This window comes from Meleagris gallopavo, chromosome 1, assembly GCF_000146605.3.
Source record: "Meleagris gallopavo isolate NT-WF06-2002-E0010 breed Aviagen turkey brand Nicholas breeding stock chromosome 1, Turkey_5.1, whole genome shotgun sequence".
NCBI classification, from domain to species: domain Eukaryota; kingdom Metazoa; phylum Chordata; class Aves; order Galliformes; family Phasianidae; genus Meleagris; species Meleagris gallopavo.
The window spans coordinates 176,136,304-176,162,610 of record NC_015011.2 but is presented as its reverse complement, the minus strand read 5'-3'; the positions used below and the strand labels follow the sequence as shown (position 1 = coordinate 176,162,610).

The window sequence follows — 26,307 nt, the reverse complement described above, 5'->3', positions numbered from 1 at the left end:
CACTTTCCTGCTCCTGCTGGCAGTGCTATTTCTGATACAAGTCAGGATGCCATTGGCCTTCTTGACCACCTGGACACACTGCTGGCTCACGCTCAGCCCCAGACCTCCAGCTCCGTTACATCTATACTGTCTTCCTGCCACTATGCCCCAAGCCTATAGTGTTGCCTGGGGTTGTTGTGGACCTGGCACTCAATCTTGCTGAACTTCATCCCACTGGTCTCAGTCCAGTGGTCCAGCCTGTCCAGATCCCTCTGTAGGACTTTCCTACCCCCAGGCAAATCAACACTTCCAGCTAACTTGGTGTCATCTGCAAACTTACTGAGGGTGCACTCAATGCCCTCACCCAGACCATCAATAAAGATATTGAAGAGGAAAGGCCCCAATACCAACCCCTGGGGAACACCACTCGTGACCAGTCACCAGCTGGATTTAACTCCATTCACCACCATTCCATGAGCCAGCCATCCAACCAGACTGCCCCTGTTCAAGCCACAGGTTTTCAGCTTCTTCAGAAAAATACTGGGGAGACAGTATCAAAGGTTTTGCTGATGTCTAGGTAGACTAAGTCAATGGCCTTTCCCTCATCCACTACATGGGTCATCTGGTCGTAGAAGGAGATCAGGTTGGTGAAGCAGCATCTGACTTTTGTGTACCCATTCTGGCTGGACTTCATCCCCTGGTTTTTCCCCACATGCCATGGGATATCCCTCAAGGTGATCTGTTCCATAACCTTCCCTGGCACCAAGGTCAGGCTGACAGGGCTGCAGTACCCCAGATCCTCTTTATGACCCTTCTTGTAGATGGGAGTCACACTGACAAGACTCCAGTTCTGACACCTCTGTGATTGACCAGGAACTCTGACAGACGGTGGAAAGCAGCTTGGCAATCATTTTTCTTTTCTTTTTTTTACCCCAGTGGCCCCAGTATAAGCTCGGCTTTTGCCTTTCTAATTTTCTCCCTGTATATCCTAGCTCCCTATTTGTATTCTCACTGAGTTGCCTGTCCCTCTTCCACAGGAAGTTAATCTTATTCACTGAAAGTCAGGCTTGCTCAGTGTTTAGAGTGCTTAACCTTGGGCTGCTATTCTGATCTAATTTCCTATTTCAAACTAGAAAAAATAGCATCATAATGTTTACTTAATGTTCTAATACAGAAAACAATCTGTAGAGCAGTTAAGGATACCAGACACTGACATTATTCAGAGGTGTGTGAGGAGAACACACTCTAATAAATCCACCTTTTAGTACTAATCATTTTCTTGTCTAGCCTGGTGTTCTGTTTCATGGCCTTGTTTCTGAGGTGCTTTGCTAACTGACAGCAGCCTGATACACAGTGGTGTTCTCTCGGAGTCTTCCTGTTTACCATAGCACTGAAAACTTTTATCATTTTTATGGCATATTCAGCTATCAAGCTTGATAAGAGCAACGCTTAGCCCTCCTGATACCACTAACTGCAAAAACACTTATGATAGCATACTAGTTCAGAGGGTACTGAAAATAATTCATCCTCAAATTAGGCTTCTAATATGGATGTGGATACGTATTTAGATACGAACTTCCGCTGGTGCAACTCAAAGCTATTCCCTCTCATCCTATCACTGCTACGTCATGCCTCCTCTTCTCCAGACTAAATAATCCCAGTTCCCTCAGTGCTCCCCGTAAGAACTGCGCTCCAGACCAGCACAGCTTCTCTGCCCTTCTCTGGACACACTCCAAGGCCTCAATGTCTTTCTTGCAGTGAACTGTAATTTCTTGATCACTTTAAAGTGGTCGATAAAGAACCAGCACCACTTCAAAAGAATTGATCCTGTCCTCTGCACAAACCCCAGTCACCCATGCTACCCTTTACGCTAGTATGAGTCTACTTTCAATCACACAGTAAAATGAATTGGGAAATTGATCCACGTTCAATTAATGGCAAAGAAAGAAAGAAAAAGATTAGCTGTGGAGATGCATTCAGAATTACCTTCACTGCTTTCTGAATTATCTCCCAGATTCCCTAACAAAAATGAAAATAAGGAAAGCAAAGCCAGGTCTTGGGACCTTTCAGCACAACACTGGCAACATTACTTCAAAGAACCAGAGACCTGCCTGAAACAAAATTCTTTGTGTTTGTTATTTGTAGTAGCAAAATACATCAAATTTCAGGATTGTTGGGGCATTCTTTTGGAAAACCATTCCTGTGGAAACTGTTTCAGCTATTTAATTTGGAATACAGATGTCTAAATCAATCGAGACCATCACTTGAATGGTCAATGCTACAGAAAGACTGATTCAAATACTATCAAATATATTTTCAGCTTCTTTCTACAAGATGGTTTCTGAACCTGTGAGTTGTTTATACATCGATGCTTTGCAGGCCCAATACATTCTGCTTATGTCGCAAAACTTCAAAATCAGTTTGAGCTATGCAACTGGTAAGATTACCTAGGCAACTTGGATAGGACTTAGGATGGAGCAACTATCAGCTTTGCAAGACTGCTCACACTTAAAAAACATCTAATATAAGTTAGCAATAGCCAAGAAACAAGCACTACCATGGCATATTCGTAAAGACAACACAGCAAGGCTTTAGAATGTAACAGAAGACACCCGCTCTCTGGAAAGCAAGCCCTGGGCAAGAATTAAATCCACAGTGACTTCATGTAAACAGCACCATTTTCACAGGGGCTGGAAGAGTCTGCCAATTTACAAGCCTAAGAAGCTGAGCAACACTACAGCAGGTTGTAGCATGGCTGGCCCTCTTCAAGCAAGGTGCATTTCAAGAGCTAACCATTAGCAGGATTACAGACACCAGCCCTGATGTATCCCACTGGCAAACCCTGGAAAGATGACAACAGTAGGACTGTCAGCAGTCCTGACTCTCACAAAGTAAAGATAATTTCTGCAAGACAGATAGGCTAACAAAAGTATCACTGAGGTGAAGAGACCCAAAAACCAAGCACAAACATAATGGAATTGTTTAAGATGCTGATCCTGGGCTTCAGAGAAAGCGATATGGAAAGCACAAGGGTAAACATTTTGCATCTAGGAGGCTTCAGAGAGGAAAGAGTCCTGTTTCTAAGTCCCTAAATCCACAGAAGCTTGTAGCAAACACAACACTATGGTGGTGCTCCAAGAGGTTTTAAGAGAGGAACAGGGGAGACAGGAGGCCAAGTGTTCTATTTTTTCCCCTAATGTTTAAAGGAATACAAGACAAACAGTGAATGTGCCTTCTCAGTCCCTAGACCCAACTGAAGTATATGTTACAAGAGTGCAAAACTGAAGATAGTCACACAAAAGATATAAGAAAAATCATATAGAACTGAATAGTTTAGTGGGAAGATCATTGAGTCCAAATCAAAACTATCTTATAGCAATAACTCATGAACAGAAACAACTAAGTCAATAGCTTCAAGCTTTTCAGGAAACAAGCTTGAGTTTGTAGCCTAGCAAAGTCTATAATATGTCCTTCTTAGTAAGACCTCTCCCGGACTACTCATGAATGTTTCAGATGCCAATTCAAGACTTATTAAAACCCAGGTCATGCCTAATCAGAAGGATGCAAAGCTGTTCTTTTTCAAAAGTTTATCTTTCTGAATTCCCAAACTCTCATTTTTCTGAACTTAGTGCTTTTAAATGTGGGGAGGAATCCCCACATTGCAGAGCAGTATATCGCTTGGTAAAAGCACAATCTATGAGATCAATTGCTAGATATGTTTTCACTTTTTTTTTTTAATGATTTTTCCCTTCAGAAAATTCATTTAGTATTAACATTTTGTATTTCTGCAATGACCACATGTTGTTACCTTTAAAAATCCTTAAATCAAAAATTAAGATTAAAATCAGACTGTGATTAATACTTAAGGGTGCTCAAAATTGTTAGTCCAATTTCCAAGGTGGAATTTCCAAGTTCACCTACAGAGGACTTTTGAATTCTTAATTCTCATAAATTCAAGGCCTGAGATTTATTACTTTGACTGTCATGACATAAAGGCCACACATTAACTTCCATTTCAGTCCTTCTTCTAGTGACAAGCAAAATACTAGTAAATGTAAAAGGTCTGAGATTAACTCTTCTTGAAAAAAATACTCAAATTCTGCTGACAAAATGTGCATGATTTTTCACTGTGGAACTGAGGTCAAATTGGAACAGAATATTACAGTTTTCCCTAAAAATCTTCTCTCCTTTATGAGAACAAAGTCTACAAATGAAGTCTTGCATGCTATACTTTCTCATTTTCCTGTGTGTATTTCATGTTCTCTCTGATATATCTGCTACTTGCATTATATCACATTAGCATTAAAAAGAAAAAAAAGAATATTTTCCCCTTACCTCTCTGCGAGACTTCCCTGGGATCTGCTTCTGAGTCTCTTTTAATTTGCGCGCACTATCAAGTTCTGCTTGAAGTTTTGAAGCCAATTCCTTCAAACAAAGTGGTAGTACTGAATTAGTTTAACCATTCTGAACTTACAGAAACGTATCAGAAGTAATTATTCATTTCATTTATTTACATTTTATTATATCTTTTAAAACTCCAAAGACACAAAAAGACTAGAAAAGCGTCAATATAATTCACACAACTCTTTACTGGAAATAAAATACAAATATTTGTTCAGACAAGATGTATTTCCAGTACAGAAATACGTGTTGTAATAAAAACACCTGAAAATTAGGGTATTTTTTTGGTTGTTTGTTTAAAAACTACTTCAGAGTGAATATGCAGAAAAAAATGCATATTTAAAGTGACAGCAAAATAGCAATGTCATCTTCTGCTACATGATTTTGCAAAAAAAAATATCATAATTAAAGAATCACTCTCTTCCCACACACCTCTCATATGCTTATTCAAAATATTCTTTATTCTGTTGCTGTCAGGCTAAGAGAACATGCTTGTGTCCAAACTTCCATTTGAACAACACTACTGAAGGACAGCCTATAAAACATCTGAGTCACTGATACTAATCCCTCACAATCCTACAACGCAGCTACATTAATTCAGAGGCATATTTTTTTTATCAATGTATTTCTGTTACAGAAATATTCTATTTAAATGAAATATTCTATTTAAGTTACACTTAAAAGTAGTATCATCAAATCTTATATGATCAGATTTCAGAGAACTTCTCATTTGCTCAGAAAATATACTTCCATTATTCATATGGCTCTTTAAGACTAAAGCATGCAAAATTGCAGTAAATTGTCATAATTGTTCAAAAACATTACCATGTTTCCCATGAGCTCAGCTTTCACAATCCTGGCTCCCAGTTTGTTCATCTCATCTTCACTAAGGACCCGAGGCGGCTCATCCTCTGATGGATGCCTGTAAAATACCATCAACACTAAACCTACACAAAAACAATACTGTATTCACCTGTGTAATTATTATATACTTACTGCATTGGCACATGCACTCTTACTGTCAAAAATAATAACAACATTCTATGGAAACATTCCTGCAGTCAGAAGTTGTCATTGTTATAATGATTCTCTTTTATAAAGAGCACTACTACTATTAGTGCCTCTAAAACCAAAAAGCTTAAAGAAATTTCATGAGGTATGTTTTCTTTTAGTGCTGAGTTCATTAAAATGAAAAGCACTATCCAATGAACACTTTCCCAGCATAAAAATCAGTCAAGAGCCAGCACTAGGTATAAGACAACAAAAAGTAAAGAAAACAGCAGTAAAAAGAGTAACTTAAACCCACTTTGTAGCCATCCTTTCCATCTTTGGTCAAGCACCCATTTCCCAGTTCTCCTATGGCCTTCCATCTCTTGAACAGATGGAAGAGATTCTGTGCTCATATTTATCTGCTCACGCACCATCTCTGCTTATAACAATGCTGTGGCTTGAACACTGCCAGGGATGGCGACTCCACCACCTCCCTGGGCAGCCCATCCCAGTGCCTGACCACTCTCCGAGAGAAAAAGCTTTTCCTCATGTCTAAATTTGTCTAATCTGTAAAATATGAAATGCTCCTAGGGAAGCTGCTGGTACTAGCTTCTTGGGATAATAAAGAACATCTCGAATAACTGTAAAAAGCCATCAAACAAGTTTCACTTTTTTTTCTCTAACCCTAAAACAGACTTCAAACAACCAACTCTGAATACAAAAGAGCTAATAAAAGTGATATAAAAATCCAGCTACGATATCGGTCCCTGCTATTAAAAGGAAGACTGAATTCACTCACAAATCAATACAATTAAATCCCATAGGAATTGAAGAATGGGATGACGGCATGATTTTGAAACACAATTTTTACCCCTGCAAAATTACCCATTACTTTTATCTTTGCCTTGAAGATGTCCAATCCAAAACCCAAAAAGTCAACAAAACTCAAAAAGCAACAAAAATATTCACACTAACTTCACCAGAAACAGAAACTCCACAGATGAAGTTCTCAATTCCCCCTAAACCTCCATTTTCAAAACAAGGCAGAGCACTTAAGCAAAGGGAGCAAGAGATGGTTATCAATTTGTGCAGTTTTTTTAAGCAGCATTAGTAACTGCCTGCTGCAGGGGGCCTGCTTTGCAGGAGAGTTGAACTCAATCATCTCCAGAGGTCCCTTTCAACCTCTACAGTTCTGTGACTCTGTGAATCAATCCCTTAAAACTTTTTGAGACTAGTGACACTGTTTTGCTGTTCTTCTTTTTTTTGTCTCATAATTCAGTGTGACGTCCTGCAAACACTCGCTGGATGGACTTTTCCTCTGGAGAGACCCCCTGGACATCTAATCAGCACTTTTAATTAACCTGTGTCATAAATGTCCAAAACACTTTGATTTATAGACTGAAGAAGCTCTCCCCGTGTTTTAGAAGTGATAAAATATAAAAGCTACATTGTCAGCGTGAGAGAAGAGGAATTGAATTAGCAACACCTATTAATTCAAGGCTTCATTTCAGTGAAGGTTTACTTTTAGTAACTGAACAACATCGAAAACAGACACGTAACACAAGCCTTAAAACTTTAGGAAGAAAAGAAAGCAGCAGCTATAAATCATTTCCCAAATTAACTACCTCAAAAACCCAACCCCAAAAGCTGCAAGAGTCAGAATAAACAAGTTATCACTGAGGGGAACAGGAAGACACGTCATGTTCTGTTTCGAACACAGCAATGAGACACACGCAGGGAGTTGAGAGTCAGTTTAAAAGAGCTTGGAAATAAACCAATAAGCAAAGGCTACTTAGGTCTGGAAAACCATATAATCTTCACTCTACTGATAAATCAGCTCAGTAATCAAATTGGTTAAGAAATAGAATTATAATATAAAAGAAGATGCACAATTGGGTTTCAGAGTACTAAAACAGAAAACACGCAAAATAAAGTATCAGCTAAATAGTTTCCAGGCTTAATTCTGTTCTGAGAGGGAAAGAAAAGAATTACTCCAAGTTATCTGTTCTACCATTACAATTTAATTCAATGTACTGGAATAAGCAAACCACTTCTGCACACAATCTAGTTTTCCCAAATTTGCAGTTCTGCCCAGATACAGTCAGCCTTGTGCTTGTTACATGTGCTAAAACCAAAAAGTAAAAGATGCAGCTTTTGCAACTGTCATACAAAAAAGTGATTTACCACCATCTAACAAAAAAAGAAAAAAAAAATACAATTGTAAAGCAGTAGTTGCTTGTTCTAAGATAACAATCAGAAAGTGATTTTGGTGCCCAGTGCTAGGGCACACAAACTGCTTATGACAGAATGGCAAACTACTCCTGCCACAACGTACATTCATGCTTCAAAAAAAAAAAAGTCAACATCATTTTACCCCTGCCATGAAAGGAAATTTCATTAGTTCCATTCAAAGCAGAAAATATAGTAAGTAAAAATTTGGAAGAACCACACAATCTGTGCAATACAGAGAACTGTGTAGACTCAGCCACTTGCCTACGGTTAGTCACACAGTACTGGTTTAATGTACAATTTACGTTTGCAAATACACTGCAGGGTTTCTGCAAGTACTACGTGTAGGAACAGTTGTACGTTAAATAAAGAATTGTAAAGTATTGTCTTGTTACTAGAATCCAACATTAAAACATTAAAAGTGAATTCATAACCTCACTGTAAGAATTTTTAATGCAAATAACTGACAGGAGCATTTGAGAAAGGAATTATAACTGAGAACATTTCATCAGACGCTGTTCCTGACTAAACCCTGTCACCTTACATACACAGGCCACGAACAATCACTTGCCTCACTTCCTCAAGCAGTCAGACTCTGTGTACCTGCATAACACTACTCCAATTGTAAAACCCTCTGCACGTTTGCCTCCTACCAGGAAGATCCAAAGCAAACCTTGACAGTAATTCTGACACTAGTTATATCACTGGAAGAACAAACAAGCTGGTAATGGTGGAGAACAGCTTTAAGAAGAGAAACAGCTCAATTTTCGGCAACTCGTTTCTCTACCCTCTCCTTACTACTCCCCATTGCCTTTTAATAAAGCAAGTCAGTCAAACTGAAATTTCCATCACATACTGCCTTGCATCTCCCTTCCCATTTCTTTTCATCTTATCTCATTTTCACAGAAAATACTCCTTTCTAATCAATATCTTCTGCTATTTTTCACGTGCTATTACTTTAGCTTATGAGTGAATCTTACAGGAGGCAAACTTATCCCTTGTCTTAATAATTACTTCAGTTTTCAGTTCACATTTCTGACATTTAAAGTTTGTCTTTACTAAATTAATCGAAACATGAAACGTGGTTTTGCTTGGTAGAGGGAGCATGTTAATAGGACAATTTTACTGTAGTGTGAACTAACATTATAAAGAAGCAGCAAAATAATCTGTACCTGGCAATTCTCAAATATGCCAAGGAAACAGAGGAAACAGAGGTGCTCATTAATTCTACACAGGTCCATTTTGGCTGCGCTTAGCTGGGAGACAAGTGGACAAGTGTCCACATAATTAAAGAGATCTGACATGGACAGCTTGAATGCTGGACCACTATAATAAATACAATATTTTAGCTATACTTTGCCATGAACGATACAGACAAACCAAAGGCAAGAAAAGGTGTTTGTAAAATACCAGGAACATGATGTTACACTGTCAGATGACATTTGCTGCTTCTCAGGGATACTGGTTGGGTACTCCTCTCGTGATTTCTCTTTTTCAAAACTTTGAGTTCTTTCACAATGACTTTTTGCTGCAGTATCCAATGACTTCTGATCAGATACTGATCTTTCATTGTTTTCTTGTGTGTGCGTTTTGTTCCACAGTGGAGTATCCTCACTAGGTTTTTGGAAACGGCTGCTTAAAGAGCTCTGAAGAGGCAGTTTTGAAGAAGATCCCTGTGACCTGTAGTCCCCAGATGCACTGTAAGATGACAGGTCATCTTCAGAGGGTTTCAGAAATTTGTGTTTTATGTCACTTAGAGACACACTCTTTTCTTTACTTCGTTTTTCATCCAAGTGTTTTTCTATTTTGGAGCTATAGCCTCTCAATTCTGAGTCTCTACTGCTGTGTCCACGTTCTTGGTCTGCTCTTGTTCCATCTCTATTATAACCTCTGTCTTCTGGTGTCCATCCTTTGCCATGCTTCTCCCTTGTATGTCCCCCAGACATGTTTCTACCATCTTCATGTCGTGTCTCATTTTTCATACGATGTTCCTTCTTCTCATTTTCTGAGTAGTCATGTTTTTTCCATCTACCACTTCTATAATCATTTTCCTTCTTGGGTGCAACTTTTTCAGCTTCTTCTAACCGTGACTGAAATGCCTCCATTGACTACAAGAAAGAACAAAAAAGATCACACTGCTTTTAAGCTCATGGAGTATTGCAAAGCTCCTTAAGAAATTAAGAAATTACAAAAAAGGCATCGTGAAAATGTATGACTGTGCAGAACCATGAGCCATGGAGGGGGAAGGAAGATCAATTCAAACAAAAAATAGAAATTAATAATTTAGAGTCTCAAACGCTCCACAGGGAAGGCATTCTGATCCCTTATCTTGGACTGTTTCTAACTTTCATCCAGCGGATCTACTGTAAAGCACTGAACACTCTCGGGAACAGGAAGCACAGCTTCAGAACTGTTTCCTCCAGCTAACTCAGCAATTAGGAGCTTGAGCTAGGAGGTTTCTTCTTACCTGCTCATGAACTTTACATTTATGCTCACTGGATGTTCAGCTTCTACAGAACCCATGGATGTTCCCACTAAAGTATTTTATCATCCAGCTGAATTCTTTAAAACACAGGAGAGAAAGCTCAAAATCAAAATCCTATCCGTTAGCTAATTATACAAAATGTGAACTGTTCCTCTTCTTTCATTTGAGCAGAGTTAAATGCTACTAATTACATATTTCACAGAATGGCTTGGGTTGGAGGGATCTTAAAGATCATCTAGTTTTTACTCAAAACACTACACAGAGTCACAGAATCATAGAATAGCTCAGGTTGGAAAAGACCTTAAAGATCAACAAGTCCAACCACAACCTAACCATACTACCCTAACTCTAACAACCCTCTCATAGATCATGTCCCTGAGCACCACATCCATACGGATTTTAAACACATCCAGGGATGGTGACTCAACCACCTCCCTGGGGAGCCTATTCCAGTGCAAACAACCCTTTCTGTAAAGAAGTTTTTCCTGATATCCAACCTAAACTTACCCTGGCACAACTTGAGACCACTTGCCCTCGTCCTGTCACCTGTCACCAGTGAGAAGAGACCAGCCCTGCTCTCACTGTAAGCATCTTTCAGATATTGGAAGAGAGCAATAAGTCTCCCCTCAGCCTCCTTTTCCCCAGACTGAACAGCCCCAGTTCCTTCAGTCTCTCTTCATAGGCCATATTCTCCAAGCCCTTCACAAGCCTTGCTGCCCTTCTTTGGACCTGCTCCAGCACCTCAGTGTCCTTTCTGTACTGAGGTGCCCAAAACTGAACACAGTACTCGAGGTGAGGCCTCACCGGTGTGGAGTACAGGGGCAGGATGACTTCCCAGTCCTGCTCACCACACCATTCCTGCTGCAAGCCAGGATGCCATTGGCCTTCTTGGCCACCTGGGCACACTGCTGGCTCATATTCAGCCAACTGTCCATCAGAACACCAAGATCCCTTTCCATCAGGCAGCTTTCCAGCCACTCCTCCCCAAGCCTGTAGGGTTGCCTGGGGTTGTTGAGACCAAAATGCGGGACCCGACACTTGGCCTTATTGAAACTCACACAGTTAACCTGGGCCCCTCAATCCAGTCTATCCAGGTTCCTTTATAGTGCCTTTCTCCCCTCAGGCAGATCAACACTCCTTCCCAACTTGGTGTCACCTGCAAACTTACTGATGGTGCACTCAATCCCCTCATCAAGATGGTTAATAAAGATGTTAAATAGAAGCAGCCCCCGTACCGAGCCCTGGGGGACACCACTTGTGATCAGCCGCCAGCTGGATTTAAGTCCATTGACCACAACTCTTTGGGCCCAGCCATCCAGCCAGTGTTTCACCCAGCAGAGCATACGCCCCTCCAAAACATAGGCAGCCAGCTTCTCCACGAGAATCTTGTGGGGGACAGTGTCAAAGGCTTTACTGAAGTCCTGTACACACTGAGGCTTACCAGGCCAAGACCTCTTTCAATCACTACCCTGTACCACAGCAGCTAGAGTGTGTGTGCGTTTGAATCCTAGTTTCTTGAAAAAGACTCTTAAAAATAATATTCTTTAAAATCACTGGCACCAACTAATTTCCAACGGTGCTGACCTTGCTGGTTTCATTGTTCAGGAGTGACAAGACAACAGTATGAACTCACACTATCTTATTCCAGATTTACACAACCAAACCAACCAAAAGAAAAAAACCAACATACACACCCCACACACAAAACTCAAAACTATAAAATTACAGCCAAGATTAAATACTAACATCCCACACATTTGACTGGTGCTTTTAAAGACAATATTACTATATCTAGAAGCCTTGAAGAGCAATTTGATCTAGCTGTAGGTGTCCCTGTTCACTGCAGGGGAGCTGGAGTAGATGACCTCTGAAGATCCCTTCCAACTCAAAATGACACCGTGATTCTATGATTCTAATATTGTTGTGGCAGACTTAATAAAGCTGTCTTTAAAAATAATTTTTAAACACTTCCAAAACATACAGCTTTCTGAATACATCGGGACAAGTGGCCAGAAGATTCACATCTGGTAAAACCTGACACAGTTCTCCAAATTACCTCGGAATTATTCTTATCCACAAACTGTATGTGCAGGAAAAAATATATTTTCTAATAACTATCACAATTTTGAAAGCACTCAGGTACTTTGGGATCATTTGATCAACAATGCTAAAGGAAATTATTTCAATATATGGAATCCTATAGCAAATCTAAATAATATTTAACAAAAAAGATATTAAATGAATTTGGATAGCATAAAACTCTTCATCACTGCAGAGAAAGCTTAAGAGGCTGCCTTTTCCTGCTTTTTTCCTACTGCTTTTTTCTGACACTGCACATTATTTGTGCTTTTACATGAAAGTAACCTTTTCCAAGCACCTATAAAAATATATACTATATTTATAATTACTATAAAAAAAATTAATTGAAGATCCTTACCCCATATCTTTCAGCTACAATTTCCTCAATATTCCGTTTCTCTCTCTCAGCCTGCTCCTTCATTCTTTGATATGATTTTCGTAACCAGCTTAAACCAGCATCTTCTATCACTGTAACTAAAATAGAAAACAATGAGAAGTCATAATTTTGTATTTCAGTAGTTACTCCTATTTAAAATTTGCTCTATATGTGACATTAAACCTTTACCTGAAGTTAATGTAAAAACTGGTAGGATGCAAAAGAAAAACAGAAGGAATCTAGAAATGCAATTACATATTTTTATAAGTTCAATCGAGTGTCCCTCAGTCATACTACTGATTAAATCTAAGCTTCTCTATTTTGTCACTGAACACAACATAAATCTTCGAGGACAGGAGCAGCATACAAAAAGCTGTGAGATTTTTCTAAATGAACTTAAAGAACCTTCTTATTGTTTTTACCTTCTACGTCTGTTCTTTGGCACACCCATTCAATACAAACAAGTGCATTTTCCTTGTCAGAAAACTGATGGGTAACTCACTGCTTTTCCTTTGAGAAGTCAGCATGAGGTCTTAATACTCAGGACATACCCACCAATGCCTGCCGCCCTTCATACAGCGCTGATCTCTGTGCTCCTGCGAGGTGCATGAGGCTAATGGTTTGTAGGACAGACTGTCCAAGGGAAAGGTTTCCAAACAGAAATGTAAGGGACCCGAGTGTTCCCCGTTGACAGAATACAAGGGCCGTTTTTACCACATGATAAATGTTTCATGACATTATGAAAAACGCTTTTGCCAGAAACAGATGAGATAAGCCCAGGATAAGGAAAGAAACAAAAAGGTTACAGAAATAATATTTTTCACAAATTGCATCTGTAATGCACTTCATTTTAATGTGACTCAGATTTCTGTAGTTGAGTATTTTAAAACTATAATTTGTGTAATGGAATGAAAGGAACCAAATGAGATGACAACAATTTATCTTGTCTTGGTTAAATCATGCTTCTTTATTTTAATTAGTTCCACATGGTGAATTTCTATGAAGATACTGAAGGTTAAACCACTCAAGACTAACAACCAGTGAAGAGAAATTCTGCAAAACAACATACTATGATATTAACCCAATATTCACTATGAATTTTCATCTGAATTCTACATTATCTATAATCCAGTTACATTAACATTTGTAGTAATTTGCTAGTAACCCAGAGACCAGAGAGCGGAGATAGAAATTTAAGATTATTAATAAAGTTGCTGTTTACCTTTTTTAACTGAAGCTGATGGATCCTCCTCTGGTGGCAATCCCGTACCACCATCTTTCCAATAGGGATTGAGTTCTCTCTCAGAAAGCACAGCCTAATACAGAGATAATTTTTATGCATGCATTGCATATGTTTTGTATTCATTATCAGTGTAGCAGTAACATGCACTTGAGTCTGAAGCAGGGCTATGAAAGTTTTTGGTCTTACCTCAAGAAATCTCAAAATAGATAGCTTATTGTGATTCTGTCAACTTACTTCTCTGGAAGCAAGCAAGTTCACTGGAGAAAATTTTTAATAGGAAATTCCAGCAGCGACAAAAGTTCATATTTGTCCCCATTGTATTTTCAAATCATCATGCTATACACATCTGTTGTAAGACGGTTTGGGGTACCCAATAAAGGATAGAGAAAAGTATAAGGCTGCGTGGAAAGCAAGCAGTTGGGGGGACGGTCTATAAAGAGCATATTCTTCTAGGATCAAGAGTATGTATAAGGTGTCATCAACCATATAGTGCACGTTGACAGTCTGGTAATGGTCCTTAACTGGGTCAGAAAAAATGTTCAGCAAAATATTATGTGGGAAGAAAAAAAGATTAAGCTCTGTTCAAAAGCGAATACCTGAAGTGCTGTGTAACACACAAGAACAGTCCAGGTCAGCCTGGTTCTTAACTACAATGTAAGTATTTGAAAAGCATGGCAGAAACAAAAGACTGTGATCATCAACTACATTTTCAAATCAGATCATACTGCATTGAAAGAGCTGAATGAACAAATGAAGCCACCAACAACTGTACACACACAAAACTAATTTTATGACACCAAGCCCTTCCCCAAGTGGACTCTGATCCTCCGAAGTGTTAACGCACAACTACCACATGAAAGGCTCTGAGTTACAGAGCAGTTACACAGAAACGTGAGTGAGCTTTTACCATGCAAAACAACAGGGCTCCTTTTGCATGTATCATAGGGAAAAGGCCAGACCAAGAGTATGTAACTACACAAAACATTTCAGAAGTACTTCAATCATTACAGTACTTGGTACTTTCTAAGCTGGCTTTTTTCTTACTAAAAAGGTAACTACAGACTTCTCTCTACAGGATAAGCCTGCTATAAGAACCCTTCCTAGTCCAAAGAAAACAAATATCTGATCCATTTAATTAGAACCGTTATCATACATAACATCAGGCATTAATCTAAATAATTTAAAAGTATACTGAAACTTAGGTATTAGAACTAATTCATTATGTAAAACATAGTAAAATGTAGAAAAAAATTGATGCATTAATTCCTCCTACCTGCTCAATTTCTCGAGCTTTCTGTCGTTCCAGTATTTTGTCTTTCTCTCTTTCACCTTTGACAGATGCCAGTGACATGGTTTTCAGAGACATGAAGTCTAAATTCATCCATTCTTCTCTCTTCAAATAAAAAAAAACCCACAAACAATGCAACTATTGACAAAAGCTATTTACAACTAACAGCATACATTTTACTAATACGTATGAAATATTTTGATGAAAAGCAGAAGTGATTTAATGAGCTTCAGTCTGTAATATTTGTGTAGAACTGGTGGAACTTCCTGTGTTCCAGTTTGTGCCCACTGCCCCGTGTCCTCCACCCAGTGTATTTATGACACTAGTAAATATGCAAAACATATAGACAGCTTTTTTTTAATTTTTGCTTAAGTGAACTTTGTACAGCTGTGCCAATTCCTTTTCCATCATTACAGAATTTCAATTTGCTGCTTTTGGCTTCATGAACTCCTATGTATCTTCTAACATACACAAGATCTGCCAAAAAATATATCATTGAGCATAGTTCGTACCAGGGATATATCAGCATCTAACAGCACCCCCAAATAAAAGAGTTGCACATCTGAATTCTGTCATTTGTACCCTACAGTAGCAGGTAGAAAAGCCAGATTGAGGACATTTAAAAACGAGGAGTACTTTCTAAAGAACAGCAGCATATGGACAACCTACTCAAATTTGAAACACTTCTTTATACATACAAAACCTGAAGCATCAAAGAAGGCAGTGTCACACACATTATAAGCAACTACTCTGCAAAAACATTTGGAACACTTCTATGTATAGTACAGGAATCAAAATGACACAGCTACATCTATTTCAAAACATGTCTTAGCAGAAGAGTCTTCAAATGTCTTTGCTAAGGTTCAAGTCTGAGCTGTCAATCTTAACAGATGCTGTATGTTAACTAGTTCTCCATGCTCAAAAATGAGTGTTTTGGAGGTGATAAACAACATTCCACTTCTCAGATCTCCTCCAAGAAAGAATTGAAAACTAATCTGCTTTCAAGTCCTTCAGTAGTATCTACTCTCTTACGTAACCAAGCAATATGGATCAACAGAAGATCTGTAAGCATCTGGAGGACACCTGGTGCAAGCTCCCTGGTCCCACACAGAGAAGGCTGCCCGGGTCAATATCCAGATGTCTTCTGAAGATCTCCAAGGAGATTTCCCAACTGCTCTGAGCAGTCTTTGCTGCTGCAGTCCTGTATGCATCTTCTGTATATATGAAATGGGTTTATGAGCTCCAAGACTGCTTTATAATGATTTTATAAGCAAAAATACAAAAGGCAGGAATGACCTGGAAATTCACTCCTCATCCATAAGACACGTCCAGAGTGTGCAGAGTAAGTGACTTTACATGAGAAATGTCTGGCAAAAACAATGGCTTTGCAATACAAATTACGATGATAAGCACTTGTGGGCCACAGAAGTGATGCAATAGATGGAACACCTTTGCTACTAGGTCAGGCTAAGAGCTGGGGCTGTTCAGCCTGGAGAAGAGAAGGCTCCAGGGAAACCTGAGGGCAGCCTTTCATTATGTAAAGGGGAGCTGTAAGAAAGGACAGATCCTCTAGTAGGCTCTTTTGTGATATGACAAGGGGAAATGTGTTCAAACTAAAAGAGGGGAGATACGGATTTGATATAAGGCAGAAGTTTTCTTAAAATAAGGGCAGCGAGGCACTGGCACAAATGCCTCATCCCTGTAGACACTTGAGGTCAGGCTGGATGGGGCTCTGAGCACCTGATGGAGCTGTAGGTGTCCCTGTTCATTGCAGGGGAGATGGACTAGATGACTTTTCTGAGTCCCTTCCAGCTCAAATGATTCTGTGATTATATTTTGTTACTACATACTTTTTCAAAAAACATCTGTACAATTCAGAGATTCTTTTTATTTCTCTTAATAACATGCACAACTTCAGAGTGAGAAGCAGGAATAATAAGACACTTTCACACAACTGAAAACATTGTGACAGGTAGCTACATTTATGCCATTCTGATAGTAAATCTGCTTACTGTGCACAGAATTCACCTTGGGAGAGGCCTTGAGCCTATAAATATCAGTGCTGAAAAGTTCTGCACCTCCCTTTCTTATAACTGTTTAATAATTGCAGAAGTAAAACTTCATTCAACTGTAGAATAAAACACCTAAATTATGTAGAAAAATAACTTCTCTAGTCAATGTTTTTAAACTGACTCTTCAAGAAAATCAGGCTAAGTTGCTAGAGCCTTAAAACAGATTAAAGAAACTGGCGCTGGGCAACTTCAAATGCTGTACCTTGTTAAACCCTATGTAAGTATTAGGTATTAATGAAATGTAACATTTACCTTGATAAACACAACTTTTCTCTGTGAAACAGTGTTTACTGAACACAATATAAATGAACTGTCAAGAAATGCAAACACATTCCACATTTGGTCATGCTGAATTTATTTCTGGAGTAGTTATCTGACCTCTTACCTGCACAGATGGTTCTTTTGCAGCATCTGATTGCTTGCTGACCTTCCAGGCCTTTTCTGTGTTATCTGACTGTGATGCATTTGACTCAACCCATTCAACTGAAGAATCCTAAGTATAAATTTTAATCCAAAGAATTGTAACACATCAATATACACTGATAAAATTTATACCACTTACCAAGTATACTGTCAGTCAAACTTGATGCTGGTTGCTAAGTACTATTAATGTAATATTTGATGATAAAAACGTAGTTTCGATAGATCCAAAAGGAAATTGTTCCCTCACAACCAAAACACACTGCGAGAGTTCATGTGCACACTGCAGTATGTAACACCAGTTCCCACTGGCTGCTGACTCACATCATAACACTGCTAATGTTAAAACTGTCTGCATAAAAAATAACAAAAAATGTTTTCATTGCATTACAAAAACAAAATATTAAAAAAGTTTAAGTTCATCACTATGTTTTACACTGGAAAACTAAACCAATAAAGTACATCTAAAGCACTTTACATGTTATGGTCTCCCATTCTCATATCCAACTTCCAACATTGGCAAACCATGCACTGTAATTTCACACTCAAACCAAACTGCATTTTATAGAATAGAATATCTTTGCTATTTATCTGAACCTGTCGTGGCAATAAGAGACTCTGAAACAAAGCAATCAGACTTGTGCTTTACTGTGGGACTCAACAGTGTAATTTTAGTTTGATGAATCCCACAGGAAATGTGGAACATGTGTGGTTACTTCCCACACTTAAAGCATAGTTCACCTCCATCTGTCACTAGAAAATAAACCTCATCGTACTGCATGTTTATTCACTCAGTAAAAGAGATTTCTCTCAAAAGAAAAGTTACACTGCTACCTGACTTGACCAAAACACCAGGAAGATGTTTTGCACATCACGGCCAGAAAGCAGCAGGTTAATACAGTCTCTGTACTGTTTGCCAGAGTGCCTCTGAATGAGAAGGCATCTGTCAAGAGAATCAAATGCACTGGTCTGAGCCTTCCTTTGGACTAGTGTATAGCTCCCAATTGAATATCCATGGAAAAAGGCAACAGTAATTCATGCTTGAAATCTAAGTCAAACACTTCCAATTTTTAGACACATTGTTCTACCTTATACCAGTAACTACAGAGAATCTGTGAATTTTTCCACTCCATCCCAGAAGTCCCCAAATATCAAGATCTTTGCTAAAAAAAACTGCAAATCCTTATTTTCTAATTGAATATTATAAAATTCAGACAGATTCAGATTACAGCATCTTCTAAACTGACTAAATATTTGCTATATGAAAGAGACTTGGTACATTAAAGAGACAAATATTGCCACAGCTTTTCCCAACAGGAAGAGTGAGCCTTAGTATTACTAAACGTGTGTACCCAAGTACCCATAGAACATTGCAGTTTTTTAAAAAGTCACTTGAAGCTCTTTTCTTACTTACAGAAGAACTACCATCAACGTCATCCTTTTTTTCAGATTTCTGTTTTTTATTTTTCTTTTTTTCTTTCTTAGATTTTTTTGAATGTTTATCCTTTTTCTTCTTTTTCTTCCCAGAATGTTCCTACAAGAAAATGTTTGTAAATGAGATTCAGTAAACCCAACTGACCACATACAAGAAAAACAATCATAACCTACATACCAAACCACACTGAAAAAGGTAAAACACACACATCTGGACACAGACACGTTTTATTTCTACTATCTTCTCTCTTCATCTTAGGGATAGGGAAGAGCATGCTACGCCTCACATCCATAACCAATCCCCACCCCTACCCACAGTATCCTTTTCACTGGAACTAAGACACTACATCAGCCATAGATCATCTGCACTACCCTTGTTTCAGTCAAATCTGTTCCCTTGGGCAACACTGTGTCATTTGTTGATATATCACACAGGTTTCTAAAATAACACTTAGGGATGTGATATTCGGATGCTCCGTTACAACTTCTCCGTTGAATTAGTGCAAATGAGCTTACTACAAAACCCTGGATCCTCTAGAACTCCTCTTGTGGCACTACTCTTGTCTGGCACTACTTGCTCCCCTGCGTATGATAAAAATTAAAGCTGGAATTGAATGACAAAAGTTGCTTTCCTCTTTCTGAGTAAAAGATATTTCCACTTAAACTAAGCTAATTTTGAAGCATAAAAAATTCAGAAATTGGGAGATTTTTTAGACCCTGTTAGGGCCCTCAAACCTTCCTGTGCATATGGACATGTTATAAAACTAAGAACACAATTCAGTGATTTCCAGGTGCATCACCTCCTCCAGTTGCTCCACACGCTCATTCACGTCAGGAAGCATCCACGTGTCTTCACCTCGCAGACGCTTTTGCAGCTTGCGCCTCTCCTCCTTCTCATAATCAATTTTGGCCTAAAACAGAGAAGAAAAATAACTAAATGGAGCTCAGTAGCATTAGTTACAGATGCTTCCGTAAGTCACATTGACACAGTCATAGACAATTTTAAGAACAGTACGTGAGAGCTTTTCGTATTAGAGGACAGCAATAAACACACTGTCAGGATTATTGCATGTTAAATGGGAAAGCCAGCTAAAAAAAGATTATGCACCCTACTTCCTCAGGCTATAGTTCTGCAGCTTCTCTAGCACTGACTCCATCCCATCATCCTCAGTAAACAAGGCAAAGATGTCCACCTTCCTTTCTTCACTCTGCAGAATCCTTTCTTGCAGCCTTCACAAACAGCACACTGCGTGATACAGTGGACTTGATTTTCTATTTCAAAACATTCCCTGGGCAATTACTCCACTGCCAAGCACAGCTCATGTATTGTATGTATTAATTTTACAAGTAAGCGGTAAGGAAGCCTTCTCAACTTCAGAAATACCTCAGCCAGGTGCAAAATTTGGAGCTGCAGAAGGTTCTTCCCTTTCTGATTATGGAGAGAAAGCTAGAAATATTTTTAGTCCTATTTCTGAAGGGTTAATAATCACTGCACTTTCAACTCCTGAAAAGGATTTCTGTAAACTATGTAAATAAGATGTCGACCTTTCTAGACAATGAAGTTTCCGGTGGTACATTCATCAGAAGCATGGCTTTCAGTTCCCTCGAATGGAATTTGTCATTATGAAAACTCTTTATCCTAAATGCAATCATCACATCTGATTAAGCAGGAAATTTTTTTTTCCACTATTACAACTCCACTCCTGCAATGTTTTCAGCTGTGTGAAATAAACCGTGCACATTCTAATAAAGTTGAAGCAAAAACTACGGCAGAATTTTGTTTCCATCCTGAATCAGTTTTACTAGAAAGTGTTCTCAATCATAAACCAAATGACTGCATAAAAAGAGTAACAATACGACATATTTGGAACTCGCTGCCTCCTTTTGCACATTACCAAAGGCAAAAATTGCCCCCCAACACTTTTGCCTCCTCTATCAGTTTCATTCCTGAGCAACACTCACTCTTCTCCTGTGTTCACTTACGCCCCTTTCTGCCCCCAGAGAACTCATCATTGCTTTATAAATTCTTCCACTTATTTTCCATTGCTTCTTCACATTTGCTGGATTGCTTTTTGGCTGGTTTTTTGGTTTTTTTTTTAATGCTTGTTGTATGTGTGTGATTGGAACTCTTCTCTGTAATAGAAGGTATTTTTTAAATGAAATTATTATTTGCCTCGTGATGGAAAATTTTACAAATAGACATTGAGTTAAATAAAGCTAACATTACAAACAAGGAACAAATTCTTGTTTGTGCCATTAACTTGTTTCAAAGCACCATTATTTTATTCACGTTGTTTCAGAACACATCTTATTCACTTGAAATACTGAGTGAGCTCTCATTTACTTGCAAATATATTTCTTTAAACAACGCATAGTTAGCAAGAGAATCTTGCAATCTATCAGTCACCCCTACCAGCTCCTACATAAGCAATAAGCAAATCACATCAGCTTTAGAGACCAAGTGAAACTTATCAATGTCCATAAAAAAACAAGTCACAGAAGGGTAACAACGAAACTAAAAGCTGTCATGACATAGCACAGATTCAGGGACTAACTCAGGAGTGAATTATTGCCAGTTTTTACCAAAAAAGAAAAAAAGTGCTTACGTCTAGGAAAAGTGCACTCCCCTATGCTTACCAAAACACCCATCAAATTATTTTCCCTTTCCAAACTTGCAAAGTGAAACACTAATGTCATGAACAATCAAACTCATCAAAACAAGATGCTATTTCTGGAGCTTGATAACAATTTGCATGTCAACACTTAATTATTTGATTACTGATCATTATCCACAAGCATTAGCAGCTGCTAGGGTTTGATCAGTGCAGTTGGGAGGGTAGATTACACAAACAGAAGATACATCTCCAAAATTTTAAAGAGAAATCTCAATCAATGGGTTTGGAAATATTTGGATTCTTCCAAAAAAGTACAATAAAGTCATAACCAGGAAAAACATAAGAGTAATTAAAAGTCAGCAAGATACAACATCTGTTCAGCTCCTTTTAAAGTAAAAGGTAAAGAATACAGTTCTATGTCTACAACTGTTTCAAAACAGTTATGATCTTGATTTTTGAGGATATGGAATTTGCAAAAAGAAAAGGGAGAGTGAAACCCATTTTTTTCTTGTGAGCTCAGTGATTTTGGTAGAATTACTTCAGGAAAATACAGTAAAGGTTCCCTCAGACAACTCAGTGTCCTAGCTATGAAGAAACAAATGGTACCTGGAACCAGTGAAAGGTCTTCCCTTTGTCACAGCCCCAGCTGTACTCTTTACAGAACAGAAGACAGGCTAACAATTTTCAATACTATACTACTACAGGCTCCTAAAGATGAGTCAGTTCAAAATCTCATCTCATGCAGAATCAAAAACTGAAATATACACCATCATCTCTTTTTTGTCAATGGCTCTATGTCCAGATGGAGACCAGTCATGAGTGGTGTCCCCCAGGAGTCTACCTTGGCACAGATACTCTTCAACATCTTTATCAATGACAGAGTGAGATCAACTGTACTCTCAGCAAGTTTGCAGACAACACTAAGCTGAGCGATGCAGCTGACACAACAGGAGGAAGGGATGCTATCCAGAGGTGTCTGGGCGGGCTTGAAAAGTGGGCCTGCATGAACCTAATGAGGTTTTATTTATTTGAGCCAGAGGAGATTAAGGTTGAACATTAGGAAACACTTCTTTTCCGAGACAGTGGTCAGGCACTGGAAGTACTGGCTGCCCAGGGAGATGGTAGAGTCACTGACCCTGGAGGTGTTCACAAAATGTTTAGATATACTGAGGGACATGATTTAATAGAAAATATTGGTGGTAGATGGACAATTGGACTGGATGATCCTGGAGATCTTTTCCTACCTTGGTGATTCCATGATTCTAAGCAATCACTGTGGCCTGCAAAAATAGATGCACGTATTTCTTTAAGATTTCTATCTAGGAATAAAATGTATTCACAACATTTTAAAAACACTCTGAATAATACGATCATAGAATCACAGAATGGCCTGGGTTGAAAAGGACCACAATGATCACCTAGTTTCAACTCGCTGCTATGTGCAGGGTCACCAACCACCAGACCAGGCTGCCCAGAGCCACATCCAGCCTGGCCTTGAATGCCTCCAGGGATGGGGCATCCACAACCTCCTTGGGCAACCTGTTCCAGTGTGTCACCACCCTCTGAGTGAAAAACTTCCTCCTCATATCTAACCTAAACCTCCCTTGTCTCAGTTTAAAACCATTCGCCCTTGTCCTATCACTATCCACCCTCGTAAACAGCCGTTCCCCCTCCTGTTTATACGCTCCTTTCAAGTATTGGAAGGCCACAATGAGGTCTCCCCGGAGCCTTCTCTTCTTCAAGCTAAACAAGCCCAGTTCCCTCAACCTTTCCTCATAGGAGAGGTGCTCCAGCCCTCTGATCATCTTAGTGGCCCTCCTCTGGACCCGCTCCAAGAGCTCCACGTCCTTCATGTACTGGGGGCCCCAGGCCTGGATGCAGCACTGCAGATGGGGCCTCACAAGAGCTGAGGAGAGGGGGACAATCACCTCTCTCTCCCTGCTAGCCACTCCTCTTCTAATGCAGCTCAGAACAGAGTTGGCCTTCCGGGCTGCAAGTACACACTGCTGGCTCATGTCCAGCTTCTCATCCACCACAATGATTTGTTTCTTGTTCAAATTGAAGGAAAAAACCAAATTTAGTAAAGATTGCTTGCTAGGATTAGATAAAGTTCTGTCAAAACCTTTGTATCCTTCCCTTTACATCTTCTGTATGAAAAAACACCTTCATCACCAGCTTCAGCCTTTTCACCATGGGAGTAGCTTAGGTCTCACTGTCATACAGTTTTACAGTACTGCAACCAAACTGCTTTTCTCAGCTTCAGTGTGTCTCCCTGAAATGAGACTTACCTAAACATGATGACAAGTTAAATACAAATTTATTGGATTTTCTGTAGATTGCAGCATATTTAATACCACAATCTAGTGACTACAAAGATGCTGCAGAAGTGTTTCAAGCTACATCTCCTACTCAAAGTTAATGCTATTTTAAAGATACAAACAAAAGAAGTAGAAAGTCCTCAGAGGAATAAGTTATGCTAAAGTTTTTAAACATCCTCACAGTATACTTCTGTTTCATGTTACACCACTGATGCTAGCAGAAGCAAAGAAAACAAAGAGAAAAATGATTATTTGATAAGCTACACCAACAATGCCTGACACTGTACAATGTTTCTACAAATAGAACTGCAAGCTCTCAACTCTCTTGCTGTATAGGTGAGAAGAGGTAAAACAGGATAATGGTGTCCTACAGAAATCTTACTTTCTTCTAGTTAAGAACATTTGTTTGGAACATCCAATGGTTTGAATTTCTAACAGGAATTCATATCAAGCAGAAAGTGAAAAAAAAAAAGGAAAAAAAGAAAAAAAAAAACACTTCTGCAGGGTAATACGGCTTATTACTTAGTTAAAGGATATCCCTTTCAACTGCTTGTAAGAAGAAGGGAACATATAGGGTAGAATTGTTTCACATTTTGATGTCACTGAACGGAAATCCTGTTGCCTAGGAACAGTTCCCTAGCTATGCAAGAGGCACCCACGTAAAACATTACCTAAATTCTGCTATTTTCTCACGTTGAGAAGTGAAAAAAGACATCACTACCATGTAAGCAGCAGGACATTGAGGCCGTTTTCCCAATCCCTTTGTTCTAGAAATATCTTGGCTGTCTTCCTTCTCTCACAAGCCCACCATCACAACCTACTATTATTTCTGTATCTTATCCTCCTCCTACACATCATGTAGTCACTCCTTAAGCTTCGTACCAAGTCACATTACTTAACCAGCATTTGATTCCCAGTGCCACCACTCATTCTGCCTTTGAGTTAAAAGAACCAGTAGCTTCCTGCACATGCACTGATCACTGCACACAGGCAGCTTTGAGCGTATCAGGATAAGGACAGCTCTCTGGGTCACAGCAACTCCATGAAAGCTGTGAAAGAGTGGCTGCTGTGTCTCAGCTCATTCAAGAACAGGGGCTAACCCAGCAGCTAGCATGTGAGTTCTACCAGTCAGGCTGCCTCACTTCTGTCTGAGATGTCACTCGCCCCACGATGAAAGTGCTACAGTGGTACAACATGGGCTCCTGAGGAAAGAAAGGCCAGGAATGCAAAAAGATGAGATGTCCTGTAAAAGGAAGGGATGAGAGAACAATAGAATTGTAAAATAGAATAATTAAGGTTGGAAAAGACTGCTAAGATCATCCAGTCCAACCATCAACCCTTCACAACAATGCCCACTAACCACATCCCTCAGTGCCACATCCACACACTTCCTGAACACGTCCAGGGACAGTGACTGCACCACATCCCTGGGCAGCCTGTGCCAGTAACTCACAACTCTTTCCAAGAAGAAATTTTTCCTAATATGCAACCTGAACCTCCCCTGGTGCAATTTAAGGCCATTCTCTGTTGTCCTATCACTGCTAGGACAAGCACCCCCACCTCACCACAACCGCCTTTCAGGCAGTTGCAGGGAGCAATAAAGTCTCCCCTGAGCCTCCTCTTCTCCAGACTGAACAATCCCAGTTCCCTCAGTTGCTCCCCATAAGCCTTGTGCTCCAGACCCCTCACAGCTCTGCTGCCCTTCTCTGGACACACTCCAGCGCCTTCATGTCTTTCTTATAGAGAGGGGCCCAAAACTGAACACAGCACTCGAGCTGTGGCCACCAGAGCTGAGTACAGAGGGACGATCCCCTCCCTGCTCCTGCCGGTTGCACAACTGCTGATACAAGCCAGAATGCCGTTGGCCTTCTTGGCCAGCCGGGCACACTGCTGGCTCACGTTCAGCCGGCTGTCAGCTAACAGCCCCAGATCCTGTTGCTCCAAAACTGCTTGGCCTAGAGCTGAGAAGGCTCGGGGTTATGTGCACGAACACACGAAGCAAAGTTCAAAGCAGACAGAAGCGGGCTCTTTTCAGCAGATTGAAAACCAGACGCCCATAATAAGCGAAATCGCAGACAGAGACCCCGCTCCGTGCTGCCCCGTGTCCCAGCGAACCCACCGCGGGAGGAGGCCTCGGGCAGGGCCGCGCTCGGAGCGCACGCTGCGGCCGCCCCTGCCCGGCTGAGCAGAGCAGGGCAGAGCAGAGCAGGACAGGACAGGGCAGGGCAAGAAGCCCTCGGTCCGGGAAGGCCGAGCCGCGCCGAGCCGCCCACCTGCGCCAGCAGCGCTTCCCGCTCCCGCCGCCGCCGCTCCCTGCGCGCCTCCAGGCTCTGCTCGCTCTCCCATCCGGACGCCATCGCTAAGCCTGGCGGAACGCG

At 39.9% G+C, this 26,307-nt stretch overlaps 1 protein-coding gene across 2 annotated transcripts; it reads right to left on the bottom strand.

Moving 5' to 3' along the window:
• Positions 1 to 4,266: 4,266 nt before the first annotated feature.
• On the bottom strand, positions 4,267 to 26,301 carry LOC100542004 (CWF19-like protein 2). Of its 2 annotated transcripts, none has more exons than XM_019612085.2 (10): positions 26,203 to 26,301; positions 19,797 to 19,907; positions 18,977 to 19,096; positions 17,528 to 17,635; positions 15,056 to 15,175; positions 13,762 to 13,855; positions 12,522 to 12,637; positions 9,010 to 9,707; positions 5,206 to 5,302; positions 4,267 to 4,404 (listed from the first exon to the last, which is right to left on the bottom strand). In XM_019612085.2, exons 1-10 carry the CDS (start codon positions 26,284 to 26,286, stop codon positions 4,282 to 4,284), a joined length of 1,671 nt encoding a protein of 556 aa, XP_019467630.2. In that variant the 5' UTR covers positions 26,287 to 26,301; the 3' UTR covers positions 4,267 to 4,281. The 2 variants fall into 2 exon arrangements, with proteins under 2 accessions (XP_019467630.2, XP_031407928.1); XM_031552068.1 differs by lacking the exon at positions 26,203 to 26,301 and adding an exon at positions 24,312 to 24,408.
• Positions 26,302 to 26,307: the final 6 nt, after the last annotated feature.

Coding starts and splice junctions, on each gene's coding strand:
- LOC100542004 (XM_019612085.2), bottom strand. CDS start 26,286: ATGGCGTCCGGATGGGAGAGCGAGCAGAGCCTGGAGGCGCGCAGGGAG. Junction 15,176..17,527: donor CAAAAGAACCATCTGTGCAG/GTAAGAGGTCAG, acceptor TTTTATTTGAAG/AGAGAAGAATGGATGAATTT. Junction 4,405..5,205: donor CTGAGCTCATGGGAAACATG/GTAATGTTTTTG, acceptor CTTTGTTTGAAG/GAATTGGCTTCAAAACTTCA.